General features: G+C 49.7%; 1 protein-coding gene across 1 annotated transcript in view; it reads right to left on the bottom strand.

The window, feature by feature from the left end:
* The window catches only part of MEX3B (mex-3 RNA binding family member B), a 21,256-nt gene extending 10,598 nt beyond the window's left edge, over positions 1-10,658 (bottom strand). The window contains exon 1 of the mRNA XM_029284899.1: positions 10,655-10,658. Coding sequence (XP_029140732.1) covers positions 10,655-10,658 — 4 coding nt within the window. The remainder of the gene's footprint in view (positions 1-10,654) is intronic.
* Between the last annotated feature and the right edge of the window lie 462 nt (positions 10,659-11,120).

Below are 11,120 nucleotides of genomic sequence, written 5' to 3'. Positions count from 1 at the left end.
ATATATCTCTATCTATCTATACCGCCGCCTTTCTTCCTTCCTTCCTTCCTTTTTTTCCAATGCAGTCCGGTTTATAAGACGCTTTCCAAGAAAACACCCCCCCATGCGATTTTCCCACCCCGAGCTTTCTCTTTTTTTCCTGGCCAGCCCGGCGGGGGGGGGGAGGAGAGGGAGGGAGGGAGGGGAGGTGGCGTGCAGAGAGAATGGAGGGGAGCGGGGCGATGCTTTCTTTCTCCTCCCCCCCCCGAGTTTTTCGCTGGCCACAATGCCCGGCGATGGCACCGTTTCTTTAAGGAGCCCCTCCCAGCCACCACTCAGCGTTTTTTTTTTTCTTTCTTCTCCCCCCTCCCTCCTCCTCCTCCCCCTTCCTTTCTCTCTCCTTCTCTTCCTCCTCCTCCTCCTCCTCCTCTTCCTCCTTTCTTCTGTCTGAGCCTCTGCTGCAGCCAGACAACGCGGGGGGGGGAGAGAGAAAAAAGGAGGGGGGGAGGGAAAAAAAATCAGAGCGCCGCAGCGTTAAGAGTCCCAGAGCCGATACAGAGCGGGGGGGGGGGAGGAATAGAGGAGGGGCGGGGAGGGACGGAGTGCGCCCGCGCAAGCCATGACCGCTCCGCGAAGCCATTGGCGGAACCCAGGACCAAAGGGGCGGGCGCCAGGCCGCCTGCCCCGCCCCGGAGCGAAAAAGCTACTCTTCTTTGTTGTCTCCATTCGGGCGTCGGAGATCTCTTCCCGGCGCTTTGGCATCAGCCGTGCCGGTCTGCGGGGCGCAGGCCAGGGCAGGGACCCCTCCCGGTTCCCCAAAGGGGGAGAAGGCGGAGGGGCGAGCCCTCTTCCCTCCCGTCCCTTCCCCTCCCAAAGCCCCGCGATCTTTCCCCCCAAACGGGGGGGGGGAACAAGCATGCCGACACTGGGTAGCAGCAGAGGAAGGAAAGAGAATCAGGATCTCTCTCTTCCAAGCATCGACGGGGGGGGGGGAAGGTAATTCCAGGGAGAGGAGGAGGAAAGGGGGGGACTCAGGTGTCAAAGGTGCCGCGTGCGGGGAAAAGGTGACAAGCGCTGCCCTGCCCACCTACCCACCCACCCACCCGATCCTCTGCAGGCTTGGAAGGGGGGAGGAGAGCTCTACGGCGCCGGGGACCTTCCCAACCTCTCGATTACGCGCGTTAGGAGCATTCCCATAACCCCGGGGCACGGGAGGGAGGAGGGGAGGAGAGACTGGGTGGGAGCGGGCGTCCTGCGCGTCTTGAGTTTCTGCGCTGGGCACCGGGGAGACTTGGCCCAGGGTGCCAGGTCGGAGGGGCGTGTCCTCCTTCCGAGGCAGACCACGCCTCCTTCCCTGTCCATTCTTTCAGCCGCGCTTTTGTAAACTTCAGCCGCAGGGCCGTCAACAAAAAAAAACCCCGGGCTGGGCACGCGCGCCCCTGGGGCCCGTCCGTGTCGCCTCTCGCGCCTCCGTGCAAGCGTGTAACGTTACAGACTCGCCCCAAAAAGACGGCGAGGGAGGAAGAAGCCCTAGCAGGGGAAGAAGGAGCCAAGGGAGCCTATCTACCTAAAGCAGCCCGGCCACCCACCCACCCTTGACAATCGACGGCCAGCCCAGCAACGGCACAGGCGCGCGCCCGTCCTCTGCGCAAGAAGCGGCGCCGGTGGGCGAAGATGCCAACCGAGAAAAGGACCAAACGGTGGGGGGGGGGGAAGGGAGGATCTGTCGCCCTTCGAAAAAGCTGGGGAAGGTTTCCTTGTGGTCCTCTTAACCACCGTCCCCAGATCTTGAGCCTTGCTCCGAGCCGGGACTTGCACACGCACACACACACCCTATTGTCATGAACGTTGGACATGCGTACTTTGCGCATCGCATCATCTCCGTGCGGTGGGGTTGAAAGGGTTAAAAGCCCGGGGCTGGAAGGAGCGCGCGCTCCTTCCCATTCAAGTCGAAGGGGCTCCTCCGACGGGGAGGCGTGGCATCTTCCTCCGCTCGAAGGGGCGGGGGGGTCGCTCCGCCTCTGGGAGCCACGTGCACTTTGCGCTGGGGGGGAGGGAGGGAAGAGGAGGAGGAGGAGGAGGAGCCTCCGGATGGAGTAAAAGGAGCGGGACCGTTGGAGAGGCTTTATAGTTCGGCGAAGACAAAGAAGTCCGCGGGCGGGGTGTGTGTGTGTGGGGGGGGTTTGACGGGCTCCTTTTCTGGAATAAAGAAGGAGGGGCTCCGTTTCCCTCGCCCTCCGCGGGGCCCCTCCGGGTTAAAAGTCGTCCCGTCGGTACCTGGTGGATTGCACGCTTGTCTTGCCCCGTCTTTCTTGGGCGTGGGCTACTTGCGGGGGTCTGCAGCAAAAAAACCAAAAAAACAATGCCATGCGCCCGAGGGGGTGGGTAGGTGGGGAGACTAGAATGCAGAGCAAAGTTAAGATCGTTGCGGAGAGAAAGGAGGAGGAGGAGGAGGAAGAATAGAAATGCTTCTTTTGCAGAAAATTACGGAGCCGCCAGGCTTGCCCGAAACAACAACTCAACCCCCGATTTGGCCCCAGGGAGCAAAAGTGTCAGTCGATAAGAAGAGAATCTTTGTGGCTCGGGGTTGATCTGTGGGGTCCTCGGTGCTCTCTGAGCTCTGGTGGCTTCGTTGCGGACGTCTCGTGGCCCAACTAGGTAACATCATCAGTGCCAATGTCAACCTGCAGCTGCTAAAAACAGTGCTTTGCTTTCAGCTGCCTCGCCAGCTGATCAGAGGGAACAGGAGGAGAATGACTGCGATCAGGTTGTGGCAGTGCTGAATGTCTGGATCATCGCACACTTGACTTCGGGCCCGTCCCCTCTCACTCAGCCCAACTCACCTCGCAGGGCTGTTGTGCATAAAATAGGAGGAGGGTGTGTTGGACACGTTCAGTGCCTTGTGTGTAAAAGGAACAAAGGCAGGAACTGAAATAAACCGGGTAAAACAAGATTAACTAATCTATGCTTCTCGGAGCCACAGTTTTTCCAGTCTGACATTAAAAATGGAATGGGTTTGCTATAGAATGAAAAGGCACCAATCATCCATCTAATCATCATAAAGATGAAGGTAAAGGCCCCACTAAAGTGGTACCTATTTATCTACTCACATTTGCAAGCTTTCAACCTGCTAGGTGGGCGGGAGCTGAGGCAAGGGACGGGAGCTCACCCCACTGCGCAATGCTCAGGTCTGGAACCCGGGCTGTCAGTTTCCCCGCTGAACGAGCTCACCATCCTTGACCTTCGAGCCATCTCTCACACACACCCAATAATCATAAGACTCCACTATTGATAACAACCGTCATCGTGTCATCTCCTATTCAGACATAAATTTCAAGCCTTAGAAGAAAACATTTGGCTCTCAAGTTGCTTCCTACCATACATAAATTAGAGTCCACGTAAGGCAGTGGTTCTCAACCTGTGGGTCAGGTCCCCATTTGGGGTCGATCGACCATTTCATGGGGGTCACCAAGCAAGGCTGTCCGCCATTTTTTTTGTCCACCATTTTTTCCCCTTTTCCGGCGGGTGCCTTACCTCCCTTGGGCTGGGCCAGCTGGTGGTTGGCCTGCTCCGTCTCTGCCGCTTGCCAGCTACGCCTCGGCCGGCGCAGGGGGCGGAACCACACATGCGTGGTGCTCCCGGGCAGGGAAAGTCCTCGACTTACGACCGGTTGGGTAGTCCTCGACTTACGACCGGTTTAGTCCTCGACTTACGACCGGTTTAGTCCTCGACTTACAACCGGTTGGGGTCGCGGCATTAAAAAGGTTGAGAACCACTGACGTAAGGGGATGATAAAAGGCTTTAGCAGCCCTGAAATCCTAGCTAATTTTTATAATCATCTTTATAATGTAGAGCAAGGGTCCCCGACCCCCGGTCCATGGAGCAGTACCGGGCCGCGGCATGCGAGCCACTGGCCACGCAAACAAGCAAAGTCCCATCTGCAGGATGCAGGCAGCACACAAAACCACGCCCCTTCCGGTCCACGGAAAATCCTCTCTCCACGGAACCGGCCCCTGGTGCCCAAAAGGTTGGGGGACCTCTGATGTAGATGCCTTTTAAATGGGTATGCAATATTCTTCTTCTTTAGGGGCAGTTGTTTCCTCTCTCCCCCAGTTAAGTGGATTGAGGGGGGTAATGGAATGTGTTTTTCTGTATTACCCGGCCAATTTTCCAGCTTGTTTCACACGATTTCCTGAAATAGACTGTTGAAAAACTAATTGTGCACTTGCTATACATTAATAATCAACCACATACTTGGATTGGTTTCTATTCCTTTGGAGAGCCCACTGTTTCTCTCTCTTTGGTGTAATCAAACCAAAGTTAAGCACTCTTAATCCTATTGTTTTCCAAGGCAAGGATTTGAGATATGTTTATTTTAACTCTTCCATTTAAGCCAATGAACCATAAATACACCTAATGGTACACTCAATTAACCCAATTTTTCTGGGAGTTTACAGACATACTGAACTGTAAATTGACCACACAGGCTGAGTTTGTACAGGACACTAGGCTAAAGTGTGCATGGCTAATCTGTAGATTAGCGTTGTGCAAATAAAGTCAATATTGCCCTTTGTTCTATGTATAATATCAATTTTGGGCTACAGAATTCCAGGCTACAGAATTCTAGATATCAAGAAAAGAGCTGGAGAATATTATTTGCTGCTATCTGAATCCCAAATCTGGTTGCTGTTCTAAAGCCAAAGTGCCTTCAAGTCAAGAAAAACTCCTGGCGATGCATTGAACACATACGTGCCGTTTTCTTTTCCATTATAGCAGTGCCCCCCCAACCTTTTGGGCACTGGGGAGTGTTTCTATGGAGAGCAGTTTTTCCTCAGACTGGGGGGGGGGCATGGTTTCATGCAATGCCTGCATCCTATGCATGCATGGATCAGCTTTTGCTTGCTTGCACAGCCCAGTTCCTGGCAGGCTGCAGACCAATGCTGGTCCACGGTCTGGGGGTTTGGGACCCCTGCATTATAGCCCAGTGGCTGATTTTTCATTGTCTTCTTCTTGGATTCGTCTATGGAGATTCTCAGTCATCCAAGTTATGGTTGTCCCAGAGGTGCTTTTTCAAGCGGTCACTGGACTTTCTTGTTTTTCTTTGAAGACGTTTCGCTTCTCATCCAAGAAGCTTCTTCAGCTCTGATTAGATGGGGGTAAATGGAAGGATTTATATTCCTTGCAGACAGCTGGTCATTTGCATTCTTTTAGACAGTCGTTGAGGCCATTTGGAGGTCTTCTAGTCCAGCCCTCTGCTCAGGCAGGAAACCTTATACCATTTCAGACAAATGGTTGCCCAGTCTCTTCTTAAAACCCCCCAGTGTTGGAGCGTTCACAGCTTCTGGGGGCAAGTCATTCCACTGGTTAATTGTTCTCTCCGTCAGGAAATTTCTCCTTAGTTCTAAGTTGCTTCTCTCCTTGATTAGTTTCCATCCGTTGCTTCTTGTCCCACCCTCAGGTTCTTTGGAGAATAGGTTGACCCTATTTTCTGCCTAATAATGAGTTAATGTGACTTTTGAAGCCATAAGATGCTGCACATCTGAAATGCTTCTGAATCACTTACAAAGCATAAACACTAGCAACACAGGCTTCGTCCATATCACTCAGAATCAAAAACTGGCCAATCTCATTTCTCCCTAAGGCAGGGCTGTCAAACTGCCAGCCCGCGGGCCGGATGCGTCAGGCCAAAACCACACCCACCCCAGCTCCGGCAATGGGGAAAAAGTCGTGATACGTCACGACCCGTCACGTGACATTGCGAGTTCGACACCCCTGCCCTACCCTGGACTCCGTTTTTCTTTGAAGATCTCTTCTAGTGGCATCATAGTCCCATTTTGGGCCATTTGAAAGATGGAAAAACTCCATTGTGAAAAGAATGTAGATTAATCCTGAAATTGCCAATCACGAACTTGACATCTTTTTCAGCAGATTTCCATGGATTATAGATACTGCCTATATCTATATATCTGTATTTAATTTGGTTTTTTTTTATAGTTACACATTGGCACGATGTAATTTTTATGGCAGCCGTACGTTCCTGTGATGGTTGGCTATCCAAACCAGCATGGATGGTGTCAAAAAGTCACCGGGATTGGCTTGCTAGCATGATCACAGCTCCTCTTTCAGTGAGGAAAAGCACCACGAGGACTGAAGAAGACCCTGTGTATATCCAGAATGTATTTTTTTTGTGCACCCACCATGACAACATGAGGACGGCCCACGTACCACCCTGAAACTAGGACAAGATGGCAACGAACAACAGTGTACCAACAAGCTTTATGTGTGATGATCTTTCTCTCCTGTTTTGTTGCCTGGCAGAGAGTAGAAACAGACTGCTCGGCATGCGATACAAACGGGAACAGATTTTCACATTGGTCAGGGCTTCAAAATGAAAAGCCAGAAATAAATTATAATGCTGAGTGTGTTTCTGGAAACGTAGGCCCCAATTATGGTGAGGTCACATGAAGAAACGTTGGGTTTTTCCCTCCCACCCCCTCACCTTGCAGCATTGGGGTCAAGGAAAATGTTCAAGGAAGACAGAATTAAATCTGCCTTATGCATCGGCGGCATCCTGCTTAACGCAGGCACGGCCATCTGTATCGCAGGTTTATTTGCTTTCTGATTCCTGCCTTTTGAGGCATCGGCTTCCTTCACTTTCTAACGCCGGACGGCAAGATGGAACCGGTAGGCACCAGGGTGCCCACAAGCACCTTCCATGTTGCCCGGCAAATGTCCGGGCCCAATCCAGCTTTTTTCCCCCGTGTAAAATAATAATTCAATGAGGAGTTGGCCAGAGGCAAAGCAAGGCTGCGTCTTGTACTTAGGCATACCACATTTAGCCTGCCAAAACAAGCAAAACCCACCAGGCAAACGGAGAGACCCCTGGATAAGAGCAAAGAAAAAAACCCCATTCTGCAAGACAAATCTTAATCACAGGTGAGTAAGACGTCTCCCGAAAATAAGACCTGGTGCCTCTTTTGGAGGCAAAATAAATAAATACTAATAAGACCCAGTCTTATTTTCAGGGAAACACGGTATGCACAATTTAGCATCTGCCGAGCATCTTCAAATAACGGCTCTGGGAATCGGTATTTTTAAAAGACAAAAAATAGCAGACTGTTGCAGTCCCAGTGCTTCATTTTGAACGAGCCTACTTATTCAGATAGGGCATCCCGGGGTCTAAAAGAGATGGGAAGGAACCAGAAGAGTTGGGTGGACATCTTCATCACCACCACCACCATTTCTATGCCCCACTTTCTGCTCTGGGGATCTTTCAAGGCAGCTAGCAAAATTTAAAACCACTGAACACAAGCAATAAAATAATTCACTTGGTTGGTACAATGCGCTTTTGAGTAAGTCAGTCCGCATTGTCAAGCCTTTTGTGAGACGAGTCATTACTTGTGGTCCCTTAAGAGTTGACCGCAAGTTCATGGCACCTGATCAATTGATCGATTCCTCAGTTTCAATCGGAACAAGTCATACAATTCCTAGAAAAGTCCAGAACCCTGGGAAAGGTGGAAGGAAAGAGAAGAAGAGGATGACCAGCAGCAAGGTGGATGGAATCAGTTAGAGTAATGATGGGAGGCATTGTTGGAAGATCTGAAAGATCACATTAAGGACAGATCAACATTGAGAAGATCAGTCTAGGTCAGGGGTCCCCAACCCCCGGTCTGTGGACTGGTACCGGGCTGCGGCATGCCAGCAACCGGTTCGCACAAACAAGCAAAACCCTATCCGCAGGATGCAGGCAGCACACGAAACCACACACCTCTCCACAGAAAAACCTCTCTCGACGTAACTGGTCCCTGGTGCCCAAAAGGTTGGGGACCTCTGGTTTAGGTGGTTGATAAGAATTGACACGACTTTGTGTAATCAATCAGTCAGTCAGTTCCCCACATTTTGGATTTTAGTTCCCTGCTGTCATTGCCAATAGAGCAAATCTATTCTGGAAGCTGCAATCCAAAAACAACCAAGGATCCCATTTTTTAAAAAAAATCTCTGCTCTATTTTAACCAGGCAGAATTTACTTAATTTACTGATAATCTGGACTTTTCGATTGTAAAATTCTTCAGTTAAAGACAAACAAATAGAACTCCTTCCTTCCTTCCTCTCTCTCTCTCACTCTCTCTTTCCTTTCTCTTTCTTTCGTTCTTCTTTCTTTCTTTCTTTCTTTCTTTCTTTCTTTCTTTCTTTCTTTCTTTCTTTCTTTCTTTCTTTCTTTCTTTCTTGTGCAAAATGAAGTAATCCACCACTGTTTCACAATAGAAAACCGTGATAGCAGAGAATGGAGGAGTGGCATTTGAATGTCAAACCATTTACTGTCTTCCTGGATTGCATGGAATTCACTCTCTTAAATGGGTTTAGAGAAAATCATTTTCTGTTTCTCTCAACACTTTCACCGTGGTCACCCAACCTTCTCTTCTCCCATTTTTGTGACCAGTTTGTAGCTCGTTGGAGTTTTGTTTACATCTCTTGCTTTTAGATGTTTTACACTGTAACATCTTAAGGTTTATAAATATATGGATAGATAGATAGATAGATAGATAGATAGATAGATAGATAGATAGATAGATAGATAGATAGATAGATAGATAGATAGATAGATAGATAGATAGATAGATAGATAGATAGATAGATAGATAGATCGATCGTCAGAAGTCTCCTGAAAGTTGGGCTCAACTCCTGGTGGCTTCATGGCTAACGTCTACATGATTTCTTGAATTGGTTTCTGCTGCTTTCCTCCAGAATTTAACTCCCCAATTAGTTTATAGCCATGGGAATGTCCTAATCAATCTCTCCTCCAAATGCTGGTTAGGTTCAATCCTGTTTAGCTTTTTCAGGATAGCCAAGACCAACCACCTAGGAAGCTACTGCCAATGGTACCAGCACCAAGTCTTTCTCTTTAGACTAACCCTCTTCTTACAATGTTGTTCTGGATGCAGTTTGAGTGCGTCTTTATTCTGCAAAACATAAAACCAAATGCCCAAATCTGTTTTTGTCACTGCCTTCCCACTTCTTCAGGAATTAACCCTGGAGGCATTGCCCACAATGTTTATAGAAAGAGGGAAGCAGTTGTGCCATGTAACTGGAAATCGCCCTTTGAACAGCTGCATCCATCTACGCTGTGCCCCTTAAATCTGCCAAGCTTTGCTTTCTTTAGCAATGCCTCTCCTTCTTTCCTTTATTTGGTTTACAAAGCCTTTCGGCTGGGTTGAGAAACATTTTTCATCTGTGGGCACAGAGATGTCTCTGGGATTAAAAGTGGATGGAAACTTTCAATGGGTAGATGTTGGCTCTATGAACTCCAATCACAGGGTCCATCTCTTGATCCATACAGTGGCCAATGATATAGGCCAGTGGTGGTGAACCTATGGCACGCGTGCCAGAGGCGGCACTCAGAGCCCTCTCTGTGGGCACACGCGCCATGCCCCGGAGATGGCAATCGTCCCTCTTCAACCAGCCGCCTGCTAACTTGCCGAGGTGCCACATGGCCAGATGCATCCCAGCACCCATGCGCTCGCTGGCCTCTGTGTGCAGGGGCCGATGGTGTCAGGCAGCAGCTGCCCCAGCCCGTCTCACCTTGCCCTGTGACAATGGCACCCCCGCCCTGTCTCGCCTCACCCCGCAGGATGAGCCTCCTGCCCACCGCCCCACCTGCCAGAGACCCCCTGGATCTCCCCCAACCCTGCCCAGCCCCCACAGGCGTCTCTTCCCACGAGCAACATCAAGGTGATCACGCCCATCTTGGCCACACCCACCCAATCTGCCATGATCACCACAGCCACACCCATCCAGTGGGCCACGCCCACCTGGCACCCGGCGATAAATAAGTGGGGTTTGGGTTGCAGTTTGGGCACTCAGTCTCTAAAAGGTTTGCCATCACTGATATAGGCAGAAGTGGGGAACTATGACCTCTTCGTGACTCGTGGACTTCAACTCCCAGAATACAACTATGGCCCCTTTATGACTTGTGACTTCAACTCCCAGAATGCAACTATGGCCCCTTTATGACTCGTGGACTTCAACTCCCAGAATTCAACTGAGAGCATGGCTGGCTCAGGAATTCTGGGAGTTGAAGTCCACAAGTCATAAAAGGGCCATAGTCCCCCACCCTTGGTATAGGGTCTTCTGGGGAAAAAAGTGCTGAGGGGTCCTTGATGCTTTCCGAAGACGTTACCTGGTAATGATCCTGGGCCAGGAAAAAGACTGGTCTAAGACTTCCCAGTTATCTATAAGAGATGACAACATCCCGCATAGAACTCATAACAATTACCAGAATATATTAATCAGAGGCAGTCCAAAACAGGAGAAAAATATAGGAAGGGATTAGGAAGCAAGGAGACTGCGGAAATGCATAGATCACATAAATGTTGATGTCAACTTTGGGTAGGCAAGGGGTTAAAGGGCAGATGGTTTTTACTCCGTGGGACGGGTTTTTGGTTTTCTTTATCTTTAAGGGGACGATAACATTCTGGGAAACAGCTTTCTAAAACAGGAGGTTTGAGCTGTTAGGCCGACTGTTTGGGGGAAGATTTACAGTGACAACAACTTTTGGGGAAAGCATTATATCTTTAAAGTAATGGAGATGTCATTTCTCAGCAAGGCTTCGTTGGTTGCAACAGTCTGAATCATAAAAGCCTGGAACTTAAATTATAACAACAAAGTCAACGCTTACTCATTACGGCTTCAGAATAATAAACTGTCTCTCCGATCCAGGATGTTGTCCAGAATTTAATTCTCGGAAAGGTTTAGCCAAACGACCAACAGGACTAATACAATCCTAGTTTATTGGAAAAATTAAGTCTCAAACAAACATGCACATGTTATTTCTCAGCAGGTAAGACAAGCTCAGCTGGTGGGGGATGGGACTGAGCAGGTAGCATCATTATTTAGGCGAGGGAGGGAGGGAAGGAGGGAGGAAGGGGGGAAGGAAGGGAGGGAAGGAAGGAAAGAAGGAAGGAAAGAAGTGAGGGAGAGAGGAAGAAAGAGAAAAAAAGAAAGAAAGAAAGAAAGAGAAGGAAGGAAGGAAGGAAGGAAGGAAGGAAGGAAGGAAGGAAGGAAGGAAGGAAGGAAGGAAGGAAGGAAGGAAGGAAAGGAGGGAGGGAAGGAAGGAATAAATGGAAGACGGAGGGAAGGAAAGA

This window comes from Protobothrops mucrosquamatus, unplaced genomic scaffold (assembly GCF_001527695.2).
Source record: "Protobothrops mucrosquamatus isolate PMUCROS unplaced genomic scaffold, P.Mucros_1.0 scaffold1082, whole genome shotgun sequence".
Lineage (NCBI taxonomy): Eukaryota > Metazoa > Chordata > Lepidosauria > Squamata > Viperidae > Protobothrops > Protobothrops mucrosquamatus.
The sequence above is the reverse complement of the archived record's forward strand: the minus strand, read 5'-3'. Positions and strand labels throughout refer to the sequence as shown.